The sequence below is a fragment of the Heteronotia binoei genome, chromosome 5, assembly GCF_032191835.1.
Source record: "Heteronotia binoei isolate CCM8104 ecotype False Entrance Well chromosome 5, APGP_CSIRO_Hbin_v1, whole genome shotgun sequence".
Classification (NCBI taxonomy): domain Eukaryota; kingdom Metazoa; phylum Chordata; class Lepidosauria; order Squamata; family Gekkonidae; genus Heteronotia; species Heteronotia binoei.
Genome location: NC_083227.1, coordinates 49,799,139 through 49,816,645, shown reverse-complemented (window position 1 = coordinate 49,816,645; position 17,507 = coordinate 49,799,139). Strand labels below are relative to the sequence as shown.

Sequence of the window (17,507 nt, the reverse complement as noted above, 5' to 3'; positions counted from 1 at the left end):
TGATGTTTTTAAAAGAGCGCATTATGTGATATTTTCCACAGTAGATTTTTCCTTTCCAGTGTGAACCTGAAGTTTTCTCCTTCTTACCTCATATTTTTTTAATCCTCAGTTTTAGCAAGTTATTAAAATGTGGGATAAGAAGGAGAAAACTTTGGGTCAGTGCCTGGTGAGGAAAAATCTACCGTGGAAAATTTCATATAACATACAGTTTTTAAAATGTCAATGCAGAGAATGTCACTACTGCAGAAATGGTCTTGCTGGTGTCTGAAGCCATGCTACGAGAGAAGAGTGCTTTGCAGAAAAGCAGTTTCATTATTAATAATAATTCTTTCAGCTCCCAGCTTTAGGCTGGAGCACCCACTGTGCTGGGGGAGGGAGCAGAAGCAGGGACTGGGCAATTGTATCCTGCATGTATTATCATCCAAGTGATTTTGACCCTGCTTTCTGTGGCCCAACCCCTTTACACCAGCTATATGGCATGCAAGGTAGGGTTGTTCAGAGAAATTCTATTAATTCCTCCTAACCCAATTTCTCCCAGAAATCCAACAATCCATTTCTTTCCCTCTTTTTAGAAATTTGATTAGAAATCTGTTCCTAATCGATTCCATTTTTATTAAAGAGATGTTGGAAGAGAGGAGGCAGAAAGGGGAGATTCTATAGATTTTCATTATTTGACTCTGGAAATGCTCAGAGGCAGGCAATGTCTTTTCTAAACCTTTCTGTGCTCCTGCTAGAACACCACTCTCTGGTGTGTAAAATAAAACCACTGCAAGGACTGAAGTTACAATTGGCTGTGTTGATTTCTCTTCAAAGAGAATCCTTGTTTTTAAAAAGAAAACAAGTCAATTAAGGGAAAATCCAAAATTATATCTAAAAAAGTGAATTTTAAAGAAACTTATTTCCCCTCCTAACAATTATAGTGTGAGGTAGGACTAGCAGACTACAATTTTGCCTGCACTGGGTGTTTAAAAGAAAGGGCTCAGGACTGCCCCTAGGGTGTGCGGGGGCCCAGGAAGAGTTGCCATGCCGCACACCCCTCCACGCACCACATCCTCGGCACACTGCGCCCCCTCCACGTACTGCGCCCCTTCCGCCCCCCTTCCCTTCTTGCCATATTTGCAGTGCTGCAACATGGCACCACACTCCAGCCCCCACCCTCTGCATGCTCAGAGGAATGACATCAGCCTCCCCCTTACCTGGTCACTTTGAAGTGGGCATCTCAGTAAAGGACGGAGGGGGGGAGCAAGCCTCATCATGTCGTGCGCTCTCTTAAGCGAACACTTTACTGAGATGCCACTTTGATGCAGCCAAGTAAGGGGGAGGCTGGCATTACTCCTCTGAGCATACGAGGGGCAGAGGCAGCGGGCAGACCACCTTCCCCCCCCCCCCGAGCATTCAGAGGAGCAACACCAGCCTCCTTCTCACCCAGCCGCTTCAAAGTGGGCATCTCAGTAAAGCGTTCTCTTAAGAGAGCACACGATGTGATGAGGCTTTGCTCTCCACTCCCTTCGAAGGGAGAGGGGAGTGAAGCCTTGTCACTTTGTGCGCTCTCTTAAGAGAACGCTTTACTGAAATGTCCGTATCAAAGCGGGTAAAGGGAGACTGGTGTCACTCCTCTAAGTGCACTGGGGAGGCAATGAATTAGGCATTTGTCTGGGGTACCAGGAGGGGGGGAACCCAATTCAGCACCCCCCTCCTGGCACCCTAGGCAAATGCCTAATTTGCCTAGTGGGCGGGGGAGCCCCAGAGGGGCTGCAAGCAGGCTGGGCATTCAGAAGCCTCCATCAGCAACAGCCACCCTCCCACCCCATCTTTTTATATTTTAACTGCTGTGTCTACAGTGGCCACTGGTCTGCAAGGCTAGGAAAAAATTTACCCATGATCCTTATTAACTAATACACAGGGAGGGGGGTTGCCTTCCCTATAGCAAATATGTGTGTTCTCTGTATGTAAGATTATCTATTAAATGGACAAAACTTTCACAACTAGTTACTGACATTAAGGCATTGTACAGTGTGTGCAGGGGTAGGCATCCTCCATGACCCTAAAAGGAGGTCCTTCTGAAGGGGTCGGGGGATAAGGTTCATGAACCCCCTTTTGGTGCTGAGTTGTTGGCCACACCATCAAGAGGCTGGTAACAGACAGGAACAGAGGCCCTAAAACTAGTTTTGTTTGCTAGGTTAGTTGAGAGCAAGATAAGGGATTTGTTGTCAGTGTTCAGTCATCTGTACCCCATTGTGACCAGTCTATGCTGCACCAAGGCCTGAGGAACCTGTAATCAGTGAAATTGTGGCCTGATTTTTCCCCATCCAGTATGTCTGTGTCATCCTTCATTCTCTCCCCTTCTGCCCAATCCCTGCTTCAGGCACAGTAGAAACTTCAAAAAAGCCTTTAAATCAGCATGAAATTGTCCCTTTCATGTATATATGGTTTTGCTATTGCTCCTCACATCTTTCTTCCAACTTCTGTCAAAAATCCTATTCAGTGATTCCCAGCTTATGGATCAATACTGTGTATGTTATGAGAGCCTGGTGTCATCAGATGGCAGATAGAGATTATTGAACTCAATGTTGCAAAGATATATGAATGACTGATGTCAAAATAAGATTAATAGGTGAATTATAAACAAGAAAAATGTGAGGCACCATATCCTGTAAACGTCATGATTAGTTTTGAGTGACCTATGCAAAAAAACCCCTTTTTTGCATAAAGACATTTCTATGCCACAAACACAAAACAGTTTAAATGCTACAGCTTCCCTACAAAAAATCTATAGTTCTGTGGAAGTGATGGTAGGGATCTCTGGCAGAGTTTCCACAATCATAACAAACTACAAGATGCTTCATGATTCAAAGATTCTGAACCAATTTTCATTTGTAGTGTTAAATGCATCCTAAGATCTTGAACACATGAAGCTGCCTTATAGTGAACTAGGCCACTGGTCCATCAAGGTCAATATTTTTTATTCAGACTGGCAGTGGTTCTCCAGCATCTCAGGTGAAGATCTTTCACATCACTTACTACCTGATCCAGGTGACTGAACCTGGAACCTAAACTTTCTGCATGCAAAGCAGATACTCTACCACTGAGACATAGCTCCTCCCCAAGATTCAAAAGGATAACAAACATAAAAACATACTATTTTTAGTACTTATGGTGGTGCAATTTTTAATACATTTTATGCATAAATAACAGTTGTTTTGTTTAAATATTGGCACTAAAGAGAATGATGTAATTGTTTCAGTAAAAAAAAATCAATTCTGCAAGTACTTTATCATAACCCAATGAAGTCAATCGAAATTCAAAGACAGTCTGTGGTTTGATGAAAAAAATTCTTATTATCTGGCAGGACTTTTGCTGATTGAGTTATATTGTTCAACCAAGTTATGCTCAAAATATATGCTGTACAATAAATACAACTGTTAATTGCTGTAAGAAATTTCTTATACTTGTATCTATTTATCCTAGATAATTTATGCAATGGAAAATTCCACAAACATCTTCAAGACCTGTTTGCTCCGCTTGTTGTTAGATATGTGGATCTCATGGAATCCTCAATTGCACAATCAATTCACAGGGGCTTTGAGCGGGAGTCATGGGAGCCAGTAAAGTAAGGAAACCTCCTTTGATACAACTGGAGTTTTCGGGTACAGGAGGACTCATACACACATGAATCAGTAAAATACTAGAACAGATGCTCTATGAATACTTTATTTTTTTGGTTGAGTGCTAAGATCATAAGACTTTTTTAAAGTTCAAAAGTAATAAGACTTTTTTTAAATTCAAGTTTGAAGAAACTACTAGATTGTGCAGTTATTTTTAATTAATTTTTAATTGAACCATTGGGGTGAATGAAAATACTGTCCTTTTCTTGATTCTTGTGGCTCTTAGTAGTCTAGTACTGATCTAAACATTTGTGTTGACATATCTGCCTGTCTGTCCAAGTGTTATGTAAAATGTTTCACTAAGCTACCCTAACTACCAATGAGCTGGCATAATGTCAATTCTAGGCAGCTACATTGTGACTGCTTCCCTGTGGGTTCTTTCCATGTTGCTGTTGATGTTTGGATCCAAGGTCAACAAAGTAGGGCTTGGTAACCAGCTGCTATTTTCTACTGTAGCTACCATTTTCTGTTACCCAGCTGTAAAGTCCAATCCCTCCACAATATCGTCATTTTTGTTTAGATTTTTTATTTTGATGTGGTGTATTTATATACTCTGTTTGAATATGTTAGTAGACCAACTTAAGCCATTATGGGAAAGATGGCTGTTTTTTTTTTTTAAGTAAAATAAACCATTGACCAAGGAGGCAACCAGAAACATTTGTGACACTAGTAGGAATTCCAGGAGTGCCACATCCTCCCCCTTACTCAAGATTCTAGAGTCCCTTTGGGCTGCCCACAGATGAACAACACCCTCTTTAGCCTCTTCACCACAGGTAAATCCCCCTTAACCTAGGAATATAGATTCAAATGTGGTAGATAGGTTAGCCTGCTTCAACAAAGGCAGAACCTTGTGGTACTTTAAAGAGAAAGCTTCCTCTCTCCAACCCCAAATTCCCATTAATTTATGATAGAGTAAATCTGTCAGTACTTAGCTCAATCTATCTGCTAGGTTATTTTCATGCATATTTTCTTTTCCATAATTTCAATAGCATTTACTACATCTTGTTCATATGTATTGCATAAAACATTCAGCACAACATGATACTGATCTTTTATTTAAATCCCCTCTGTATACTTACACCATTCAAAAATTAGCACTTTCCATTTCCTTTGGATTTATTAATGAAAGTAAGCAGAGCTATCTGAAAAGCTTTGTTAAATCTTCTGGCAGGCAAATGTTCACCTATTAAACTAAAGAAGATCGTTGCAAGCAGGGCAGCAGATTCACAGCATAATGAACAAAATAATTCACAAAGTTACCATTGAGTGAAATTCTGTGCACACTTACCTGGGAGTAAGCAAGTAGCATAGTGGGACTTACTTCTGAGTAGACATGCCTTGGATTGCATGAGTGCTGCTCAAAGGTCCAGATTCTATGTCCATGGCCTCAGACAACTTTGACTGGCCTCTGAGGGCTGTTACCGGACAGAAAAAAGGGAAGAAAGAAATAGTGAACGTTCAGTTCCATTACTTCCCCTCTCTTTTTAGGTTATGCTTGTTTTTCTTTTTCAGATGCAGCTTTTTTTTTTTAAGAAATCAAAAGCAACTTGGGGGTAGTTCCCCCCCACACACACACACAACACTTCTCCCTTACCACATGCCTTCTTTAAAAAAAAAAGTTCTACCAGACCCTACATTTTGGAAAAGAAAACAAATGTTGTTTCTAAGAAATATGAAAAAATGACCCCATACCCATACCATACCAAACCTTTAATGGCATAATAGATTCAGATAAAAATACACAGAATATAAAAATTTAAACATTGGAGATAAAATCAAAATAAAACCGAGCTTACAGATGCATTCAAACATGGTCAGAATTAAATTTAAGGATGTCAGCCAGAAATTTTGCCACAGCCTCACTTACCACCCCCTCAGTATCACTCAATAAATAATAACAGGGTGGCAGAATAGACAAATCTGGAGAAAAAGAAAGCTTGCCAAATAAATCTTTACGGAGGTTATGGTATAAAGAACAATCAAGCAATATATGCTGGATTGAGTCAGGGGTATTTGCTCCACAGGAGCAAAGTCTGTCGGCTAAAGGGACTCGCTGATATCTCCCTTGTAAAACTTTGGAGGGAAACGCGTTTAGTCTAGCCAACATAAATGCCCTGCGATGACTTGGAGTGGTTAGGTCTGATAGATAATTGGGCATTTTGCCACAAAAAGCATAAAGACCTAAGGAAGCTGGAGAGCAAATATAAGGGTCAGTTGGCCGTAATTTCGTTTCCTCCGATTCCCATAGTCTCAGTTTAATACATCTGAAGATATATGACTCATCAGCGGTAGAAAAATCATCTACCTCTAACCCCAATTGATTGAGTTTAGACAGAAGCACTGCTGTCCAGGATGAAATATATGGGTCTCTTTTCATACAATCAAGAAGGCTGTTGGGATCTGTTCTAAAATGAATTTTGAGCCAGAATTTAAACACTGCAATCCAGGCTTTTGTCTCAGTGGAGACATCTTAAGGAACATTTCTCACCACATTAGTTTACCTGTTTTTTATAACCCCCCCACACACACACACGCACACACACAAATAGAGAGGAAGATCTGATTTTGGACTTTGTTCGCTTTTTCTGTCTCAGGACATTTCTTCCTTATGGGACATGAAAGACTAGCAGGGTTTTTTCTCTATTTCTCCCTCCCATGTCTCTTTTCACCTCTGTTATGACACAGAAGACTACCTTTAAGTGCTGCATCTCCTGTTACTGCAAGTTGTATACTACTGACAGTCACATCAAGTTTCTGCTATGTTTGGGAGAAGAACAGGTTAATTCCTGTCCCCATTGTCTGATATTCACTGAACAAGCTGGTTGCAACTGACTATCCTGTCAGGTCTTGTCAATCACTCCCTCTCAACACCATTGGAGACCACCTCCCATCAATCACATCCTGAAAACCAGCTATAAGTTACCCTTGGTTTCATCTTCAGAAATGGCTATCTCCTCTTAAACAGGAAATATTCCCATCAGCTCTACAAATATCCTTGTAACTTAAAACCTTCCTTTTATGTGGTAGATCCCAAGTAGCAGAAGCATAAGGACAATAGAAAAGACTTCCTCTTCTGTTCTGGTATCCACACTAGGCTCCCTGCCCATTCCTCCAACTTTGATCAAGAATCCCATGAACATTATAACTTGACCAATCTAAGTACTCTTCAACTGTGCCCAATTTAGAGATATTCCAGTCTGCCTTCCCAGCACCACTAGCCTTCTCTGCTATGATGCGCTCTCTTGAAGTGCAGTTTCTGAGGACCAGATTAAAGACTCTTCCATCAACATCTTCTCATTGCTGATGAGCTAGCATTGCTCCAGGGAATGGTCTTGGAAGTGTTCCTGTTGTAACTCATCCGTATAAACTAAGAGCAATGTTATTATGATTAATTGACAATCCTTTCCTAGAGGCAGACTCTGTTCTTCTACATCACTAAGTACTTCTGGGACTAATACTCCTGGAGCTATCACCGTTCACCTGCTCCAGAAATAGCTAAATACCTTTTGTGTGTGTATACAATTCAGCATTTCATTCCTCATTACACAACCAAACCCCAACTCATTTGTCGTCAAGGCAAGAATACACAGAAGACCCATTCTAGACAACATGGGTCATAAATTCTATTCCTCTGCAGATGTGAGCCTCAAGATAGCTAACTATAACACTTGTAAGTCACACCAACACCTCTTCTAAAGGGGAAATGAAACTATTCTTTTATCTCCTCTCACAGTATGTATATCCCTCCATCAGTGCTCTAAAGATGAAGCTCTTAGGGTAACCAAACAGCAGCCTAGCATTGCTCTCCATTCCACAGACTGTGGAACCAAGTCATGGGCAAGGGTTGTCATTTTATGCCACCATACCTAGTTGTATTCCTCATCACTGAGAGTGGAAGCCAGAACCCTCATACAGGATCTTGCCTTTGAAAGAGAAAGCTGTTTCATCAGCTGAATGGATCTCGTTTTGTTACCAGCTGGCAAAGCAGCCACTGCCAGACCTTCTTATATGTCATTCTGCTATGGCCATGGTGAGCTCTGCAGTCTTTGCACACAACATACCAATTCCTAACGTTAAGTGGCAACCTGTACATCACTATGCTTTGGATACTTAAGCTGAAAGAACATGGCTTTCAGTCAAGGTATGCTGAATGCCTTGTTCCAGTAAAACCCACCTGTTTCCACCTCCTGATAGGTCAGCTTGGTAGTCTTATCCCATTAGTATGATGCACGAGACCACAGAGAAGAACAGTAGCTAGCATACCTATAACTTATGTTCTTCTAGTGTAATCTATGTATTCACCCACATTTCCTGGAACAGATACTTATTTTCCTTCTGCTTCATCTTGGAAATAAGAACTGGGTAGGAAATAAAGCTCTTAGCATGCATTTTACTACCTGGTTTTCCTAGTGGGTGAAGCCAGAAGTTCACTCCTAAATTTCCTATCAGCATAACTGCACAGATGACCGCTTGAAGAACATCAGTTGCAGGTAAGAAACTTGCTCTTTTATCCTAAGATCATATGATATACAAAGGTAAGTCTATGAAACAAAATCTGGTTTTGTAGTTTTAAAATGTCACGGTTAGGGATGGGCATGAACCAGGAAACTTGTGGTTCATGTTGGTTTGCTGTTCGTTTCATTACCTGAACCAGTGGTTCATGTTGGTTCATTTGATTTCCCAAAACGATTCATGGTTCGTGTTGGTTTGCTGTTCGTTTCATTACCTGAACCAGTGGTTCTTGTTGGTTCATTTGATTTCCCAAAACGATTCATGGTTCATTTGGTTTGGGAGGTGGTAGAACACCTTGCAAGTTAGAGATGCAAAACTCATAGGAAGTCTGCAGCAGGCTCTCCTCTACCAGCCCTCCAAGTTTGAATTTTGAATTTGGGATGCTTGATTTATAGCCCCCCAAAGCAGGTGCCACCAGGAAAGCTCAGTTCTAGCTTCAGGGTCAGTCCCTGAAACCACAGCAAGGGTGCTTTCACACAAGAGATTTTCCCCAACCTAGCCCTGCCCTCCCATTCAGATTAAATGTGTGTGATCACACAAGCATATCTGCCCTCTGAGCCACACCTGTTCTCACCCCATCTCCAGATACCTCCTATCCAGATTAAAAAGCCACCTGGTCCTTCCTGGTAGTTTCCCCCTGAATAGCATTTAGGTCACATATTTGCTGTCTGTCTGAATGCCTGGGCATGACTCATAAGCGGAAGAGCTATGGACAACTGCTTTGGGTGCTTCTAGGGTTCTTCACAAGTTCACACAGTGTTGCCAAGGAATTGATTGAATCAGAGCCAGGCTATCTGGAGAACAAACCACAAAAATGAACCAAACGAACTACTATGGAAAAAATGCAGTTCATTTTAGGTCTGAGAATGACGCAACCAAATGAACCAGTTCAAAATGAACCATGAACTGACCCGGCTCATGTTTGAACCATAGTTCATTTCTCTGTTTGTGTCCATCCATAGTAATTACACAAACTCTATTTTCTATCCAACTGTCTGTACATAGAACACAGAGAATTTCTCCACATTCTTCTGTATCCCTGCAGCTTAAGGCTCACATGAAGGATATCTGTGTAGGTTGGTAGACTACAGCGAGGAGGCTGAAAGAGCTGAAATTACCCCCTTCCCCAGAAGAACAGAGTTTGTGGAAGTGGAGGAGAAAACCATTTCACCCCTTTTTCTTTCCTTATTCAAATCCCCTAATACACACTGGTGTTCCTCCACATAGATTTCCACAAACCCAGGAATTATCTTTTCATAGGTCAGAAGTGCCTACAGAAACCTAGAACATGGGAAGTTCCATGTTTCATTGACAGATTAGTAAAGGCCTCTGAATTTCTCTAATATCCATTTTATGGATTTCTGACAATTCAGCATTAATCCTTCTTCTTTGTGGTCTCAGTGCATCACACATACAGAAACTGAACCTATGCAGCGTATCAACTGGAAGCTTGTAGAGTTAAATTTAATAGTTACTTGTGGTGCTGATTCCACCCATCTTGAAGAGAGACAGTTGAACGCATGCCTGAAGTAGGGGAGCCATGTGTTCCTGTTCAGTTTTTCCTTTGATTTCTGCAACACCAGCATCACTTAGACCTTTCCTTGGAAGTTGTGAGCTGTGCTTTTGTCTGTTTCTTTGTTTCTCAGCCTCCACAGGCTGTGATTTTTTATTGACTGTGACTTCTCCACTTGCCTGTATTTTTACACTGGTCACCATGTCTATGTTTTTCCTCTCATCTATAGTCCTGTGTGTTATCTTTAAATGGTGTCAAAACACTCACTGTTTGTTTTTGCCTGGCTGAGGAACATCTATAGTCACTCTCTGAGACTTATTAAGTGAGAAGAAACCTTTCTTCCCGTGTTAGAGCTACTATTTGGAAATCAGCTTTGTCAACATATAATGGCTGTTCCCCGATCTCATGGGCTGAATCTGTCATTTTTGGTACTGATGGACCTGAGACTTGATTCTAATTCTGGACCATTCCCAAAATATTATGCCTGTGAATAATTGCATGCCTCCATAAATTGGTTGGATTGCTGTTCTAAGGTCTGACTTAATGGCATTGAAGTTTGAAAGCACATGCAGCTCCAATAAAATATGCTAACTATGGATCACACAGGACACACAATAGAAACTGCTACTCCTATAACACAGGTCTTTCAAACAACTTTCATCTGCTGTTCCCTTTTGGAAGAAGTCTTAGCACTTCTACAGAAGGGCACCAACCCTACCCTTTTGGAAGAGGTCACATCACTTGTACAGAAGGATGCCATTAAATCTGTTTTCTCTTCTGTGCTCAGAATAGTCTTCTACTACTTCACAGTTCTAAAAAAGGAAAGGGATTGTGTCACCCACTAGACCTTAGGAGCGTTAACCATTTCATTCATCCCAAGATGTTTCTTTCTGTGATCTTTCCCCTTCTCTTGTGGGGGTTGTGGTTTGCATCTATAGATTTAAAGAACACATATTTCCATATTTTCAGCTGGTCTCAGAATCAGAAGTATTTCGATTTCACCATTGGAAACTGTCATTATGAATATAAAGTCCTTTTACTGAGACTTTCAGCTTCCCCCAGAGTTTTTTATGAAAACCATGGCAGTGGTGTTGGCATCTCTATGTCATCAGTGTATCATAGTCTATCCTTACTTGGGTATCCTTACATAGTCTACCCTTCCCTTCAATTGCTGAGTTGTGCTGCGGCAGCAGCATGCCTCAGTGAGTGAATGGAATGCATGCGTAGATCTCTTTAAATGCCTTCCCTTCGCATGCTGAGTTGCAAAGGAAGGCATTTAAAATGGCCCCTTGGAAGTTCTCCTCAACTGATGAACCAATGAACCATTAACCAGTTCAGGAAAGTGAAAAGTTCATGGAATTTCACGGTTTCTTACAAACCACCACAAACCTCAATTTTCCTGATTCTCTGCCTCAGACACCATTACCATAAATACAGCATGGGGTTGGGATGTCCTTTGCTGCAATCATATGGTCATTGCATTCTGGAGCTCTTGCCTGTTTCCAAAACTATACAGGCTTTTATCACCCTTTACCTGGCAAGTCAGTCTGAACAGTGACTGACAAAAGCCATGTATTAAATCAATTAGCAAAAGGGCACAAACGCAAAGATTCTTTGCACACTTGTCTGTCTGTTGTGGGAGCAATACATTCAGTACAGAATAGCCATCAGGGTGCCTGTACCTGAGCATTCTATGTTGTGGCTCCCACATGGTGGAATGTCCTGCCTGACTAGCTCAGTTCAGGAGGGCATTTTTAATAAAAAGAACAAGGATGTAGTTTTAATTGTCAAGGGTGGGGGTGGATTAGATAGGGCTTTTTCTTGGTATAGTTTCTCTGAAGTTTTGTTTGTTAATGCTTGCTTCTTGAAGGCTACTGTAGTTTTCACAAGAATTAAATAGTTTTTTAAGCGCATGGTATGGTCCAGCCCACCTTCCCTTTTTTATGCTCCAGCTTGCGATCAGCAGCTGATCCTGTCCTCTCTCATGAAGCATCCTTTCTGCCCTTGGAGACACTGATATCAGTTTTTAAAGACTGCATTCCTTGTTGCGCTACTAGTTGATCTCCTGATGCCCCACGAGTCGACCTTCTGGTGGCACCTGGGTTTTTTGGCCACTGTGTGACATAGTTTTGAACTGAATGGGACATTGGCCTGGTCCAACATGGCTTCTCTTATGTTGTAATAACAACAGTAGGTCTCTGAAGAGGTGGCATATACATTTTCTAAATAAATAAATAACATCTGCCTGGAGATCTACTGGGTTAAGTGTCCTTAAGGCTAATTTTCTGTACCTTTTTCATAGGAAGGTGATCCTTCATAGGAAGGTGATCCTTCATCCTGAAGAAAAAGTTTGAGTCCAGTGGTACCTTTAAGACCAACAATGTTTTATTCAAGGTACACAAAGTTTATAACTTGAATAAAACTTTGTTGATTTTTAAGGTGCCATTGGACACAAACTTTGTTCTGCTGCTTCAGACCAACGCAGCTACCCATGTGAATCTACCTTTATCCTGAAGTTACCTTTCTTTCTAGAATAGTGTCTGCTTTTAACCTTACTTATGATTTTCTTCTTCCAGTTTATTTTCCTAATCTTTTTTTGGATGGACAGTGGGCACTGCATTTGCTAAATGTTCACAGAGAATTTGTGTTGTGTTGAGATAGAATTACTGCCTTCTGATAGTATCCCAACTGTTTGGTATGGTGGTTCACAGAGATGGTGGAAAGTTTTTTTTTTCTCAGTGCTTCAGTAAATGGACTGTCTCATAGATAGAATTTGAACTGCAGTATGTTCCTTTGTTGCCAGTTGTGTGTCTATACTGGACATGTGCAGAGCTGCCATCTGGTTGCAACCATCTATATTTGTGGAACACTATACTTGCAGCATGAGAACTAGATAGGAACTATCTTTCAGCTGGGTAATTGCTAATGATTTATTTTCCTGATCTCACCTGCTCCCACTTCTAATTAGCTCAGCTTGCTATTTTTTCCATGTTGTTTGATGCTCAGAGACCATGAAAGAGGAAAACCAGGTTGCTTATATGTAAGTGGTGTTCTTTGAGCAGTCACCTGGGCAGCCAAACAACCTGCCCACTTTCCCTGCAAGAGGTGTCTACTACTGCTTTGAGGCATGTGTCCTCAAAATGGGAGAAATCAGTACCAGCAATAACTGTTAAGGCTGGCTCTAGAAAGTTCTGATAAATACTTTGAGTAAACTGAAGTTCCAATATGTGTGACTGCATAGATAACTAATTGAAGAATACCAGTTACAGGTAAGCAACCTGTTCCTCCCTATATATTCTTTGAAAAAAATACCAAAACATACCAATGGGAATTTTATTTTTAAGGGAAAGACTGTCCTTCAACTGGAGCATAGTGCAATAATACAAAATGCTTTTAAAAATTTCTGCTATAAAAATCTATGTTGTAATATTTATATCATAAACATGTTTGGGAAAAGATATTAATTTAAAAATGTATGGTGTAACTTGAAAAGTTGTATGTTTTATTTTAGGTGATAGTCATAATAGCAAATTGTATGGGTAAGAAATGCATTCAATTCATGGTTTAAGATTAATTTTGATTTTTAAAAATGTGCAGGACTCTGAACCAGTCTTCAGTTTTCCTGTTACCTATGTAGTCCTATTATCTACTCAGGAGCAAGTTGATTGTGGATTATAGTCACCAAAAATTATTTGGGGGCATATGTTCTATTGTTTATAAGACTCTTCTGAATAATACTTTATTGCTTCTGTACGGTCATCTCTGTTTCTTAATCAAGTTAAGGAACTTGTTTCTAAATGATGGAAAAGGTTCATTGATTTTGATGAAAATAATGTATAAATAACTGACACAAACTACATGTATTATTCTCATATACTCTTCATATACCCTCTATACAAAATCTTCTGTGGAAAAAAGGCTTTTATAAAATGCCATTCAAGCTAACTTTATTAGTGACTCCCCTGGATACAATCCATTATAGTTCTGCTCACTTAAATATCCTTAGTTTCATCTGGAGACATAAATATATTCCTAAATCTTCATTTCCTTACATTCCTAACTCTCCCACTAAAACCTACTTAACTTTAGCTGGATTGTACTCCATATTTTTATACTTATCTGTATATATTCTCTAACACACACACGCACGCACAAATGGCTATGCTATGTGAAGTTCAGATGTGGATGTATTGGATTCTTTCTCCTCTGTCCCAATGGGAGGCATACTTTTGATGGTTATTAGCCAGTTGATTTTCATATGCACAAATTGCAATGAATCTCCTCAAGCTTTCTTATCTCTTCTGAATGATAGATTTGTTTTAAAATTATGTTTACATTCTACAACTTGGCAGAGATGACATTTATGCTGCAGTCACACTACACTAAATAATGTGTTTTACAGTCGGATTTTTACTGTGTAAGAATAGCAAAAATCCAGATGTAAAATGCATTATTTAGTGTAGTGTGAATGCACCATTATTGTCCTTTATTAACATCACCATTCCTTAAAATCTGAGACCCTATTCTAGGTGTCTAAACACAACTGCCTGTAGAAGTTAGATGAGTCAAACACAGGAATATTTTCTGCGGTAGTTCCCAGCTATTGAATACCTTCCAAATAAAGAGTTGTTTAGCATCTTTACCCTCCAGTCTTTGGTGGTGGAAAGTGCTATTAAGTTAAAGCCAATTTACGGGGACTCCACAGGATTTTTCAAAAGAGATGTTCAGAGGTTGTTTGCCATTGCCTGCCTTTGCATAGAGGTAGACCTCCTTGGTGGCCTCCCTCCCAAGTACTTGGAACTCTGTTTAGGTTCCAAGATGTGACAAGAACAGGCAAGCCTAGCCCTCCAACATTGTAAGAAAGCAGGATGAAGTACCTTCCTGCATACTTCAGGACTCAACATACCCTGTATAAAACTGTGAATGCGACATGTTCCAAAGGAAGCATTTTGTTTCATTCTGTGCTCCTCCCACCTAGCAAGGAGACGGAAATTCCCATTGCTGATTATAGTGAGACTTCATCCTTTACTAGGAGCTTTCTGCCCCTCTGTTGGGAGCTAAGTTTATTCTTTAGCCAAAGATTATTGAGAAACAATTTACAGGCCAGTGGTTCAAAAATACTGCTTTAGAATAAGGTTTTATAACCCAAGTTAATAACAAAGCCATTAATATAACCTCCAAATGGTGTAAAAATATCACCAAATATATATCTCCTTTCACTGGTGAGTCAGAGAAAGATTTCAACTTTGACTGAACAGGGAAAGCAGGGCACACATATGGCTTGTTGAGCCTTCTGCTGTCTTGCTCTGAATCATGAGATCAAATTGAGTGGATGGGATCTCATTACCTTGTGCAGGCCAAGAATTCCTATCACAACACAGAGTATTTAAAACAGATCTTGCAATGTGTCTGCCTACAAATCAAGGCTGAAATATATAGCCCTTTATTTAACCTAGCCAGATGGCTGTATATGAGACTGTAGTTTTGAAAAAATATTTTGATTGCTAGATGCTGCATAGTATCTTAGAAATAACACAATCCATACATGCAGATAAACACTGCAATCACCAGTGATTTCCACAAATCCTGTGTAAATGTGCTGCTCCTTTTCTTTCCTGCACACACGCTGCAATGACTGCAAAACTCATCTATATGGGTACACTTGTTCCTTAAAAGGTTGCACAGCTGGTAAGTGTGGGCAAAACTGTACAGGGAAAATGAATCAAAGCAAGACAGCAGCCCTAACACAGTTTTCCAAAACACTGAATATGCAAGTTAAATCTGTTCCCAGACTGCTTTAATGTACACAGTCACATGAGGTGAGGGATCCTGCCAACATAGCTTTTCCACTAGTTTCTGCACTGCTCAACAGCCACCAAGATATCAGTGTAGTGAGGAATATAGGCAGCAGAATGCAGCTCCTTTTAAGCAGCATTAATCAGATTAGCAGAAAAATCGCTTGTCTCTCTATATTTTCAAAGAACTATCATCCTGACTTTGATTCCCAGAACATTGTGAGTAGGAATGTGCTGTGTTGTGATTTAATGCAAATTTGGGGGACAAGGTAAAGTTTCAGGATTATAGATCAAGACTGTTGGCTGTGTTAGTCTGTATGTAGCAACAGAAAAGAGTAAGACTCCAGTAGCACCTACTACCTTTCTGCATATCACACCTAATCCAATCACACCTTGTATTATCATTTGCCTGCTAATGTAATTTGGCATCTGAAATCACTCCACATTCCAATATATAGGACAGATGGACTCACATTCTAGCTGTATCTGAAAAAGTGAGCAGTGACTGACAAAAGCTCATACCCTTTAAAATGCTACTGGATTCTTATTCTTTTCTACTGCCTGTTAAAAATGCACAGTCAACTTGAAAATGTGCAGATTCTATCACCAACTGAAGTTGGCTAACCATATCACTCTATAACTGAGGTTAGTTATGAATGCAATATTGTGATGCTGAAAACCCTTTTTTATAGATATCCATCTGCCCTGTGTTTCATGCACATGGATCCATGTATAAGCAGCCTACTAATAACCTTACTCAAATGGTATCCAGGAGTTGGATATCCTCAGCACCACACATCTCGATACACAAGGATGCATGGGATCAGGGCCAGCGCATGGGAGTATGCCAAGTAGGTGGCTGCCTCGGGTGCCACTTGGCATAGGGGCATCATGAGGCACCCCCTCTCCCCACGCCTGCTGCCCTCCATCTCCCCATGCCCGCCGCCATCCGTCTCCCCCCACCTCCCCGCACCCACCTCTCCACGCCTGAAGATACTTCCTGTCTCCCTGCATCATGTCTGTCTCTGCGTCACGTTCGTCTCCCCATGCCCGCTGCCTCCCCCCGCCCGAAGACGCTTCCCACAAGCACTCAGGCTGGCCCACCCCTGCTTCAAAGGGAGCCAACTGGTGCGCTGCACATGCGTGAGAAAAGACAGGGGGCGGGAAACAGGCTGCCGCCTAGGGGTGCCAGAACCCCTAGCACTGGGCCTGCATGGGATATTGAGTACCTCACCAGTATATGCCATTGAAGTGTTGGTCTCAATTTAGCGCCAGAAATTCTGAACCAGACTAGACCTTGAACATTCCATGAGCAATGCTTTCTTCTTGCAGGGGACAAGATACCAGTTCTGTATATGCTTTCCCATCCCTGCCATCCCCAAAGTCAACAAAAGCATAGATAATGTACAGATTGCAACATGATCACTCCCTACGGACTAAGGAAACTTTACAACGAGGTGGGCAGCCATGTTGGTCTGAAGCAATAGAACAAAGTTGGAGTCCAGTAGCACCTTTAAGACCAACAAAGTTTTATTGCGAAGGTAAGCTTTCATGTGCTAAAAGCACACTGAAGCTTACATTCGCAATAAAACTTTGTAGATCTTAAAGGTGCTGTTAGACTCCAAACTTCATTCTAAGGAAACTTGAGTTCACCAAGGTACTTCAGCTGTCCAAGTGCAAAATTTCTTCTTCTAGGCCAGGGGTGGGTAAGTCAGGCCCGAGGGCCATTTATGGCCCTCGAGATCACTTGGTCTGGCCCTTGGGGATTGCTGGGCCAAGCCCCCCCCCTCTTGTGGGCATTGTGAAGGCTGCTGCTGGGGTATATGGGTGCCTCTAAAGGTCTGCTGGGAGCAGCTAAAGGGAGGGAGGCAGGTGTGGGAGCCAGCTACCACCAGTTCAATTTGCACATGATTATCCCAGATGGTGTAGCCTAATATGCTAGTGAGTGTGTGACCTAATATGCTAATTTTAGGAGATGTGGTCTAATATGCCTGGACCTAGGCATTTGCCTAGGGCGGCAGG

At 41.1% G+C, this 17,507-nt stretch overlaps 1 protein-coding gene across 20 annotated transcripts in view; it reads left to right on the top strand.

Annotated features, from left to right (window-relative positions):
- CADPS (calcium dependent secretion activator) overlaps positions 1-17,507 on the top strand; it is a 625,900-nt gene that overhangs the window by 503,921 nt on the left and 104,472 nt on the right. For all 20 annotated transcript variants that reach the window (XM_060239432.1, XM_060239433.1, XM_060239424.1 and 17 more), the window contains one exon: positions 3,469-3,610. In XM_060239432.1, coding sequence (XP_060095415.1) covers positions 3,469-3,610 — 142 coding nt within the window. The remainder of the gene's footprint in view (positions 1-3,468; positions 3,611-17,507) is intronic.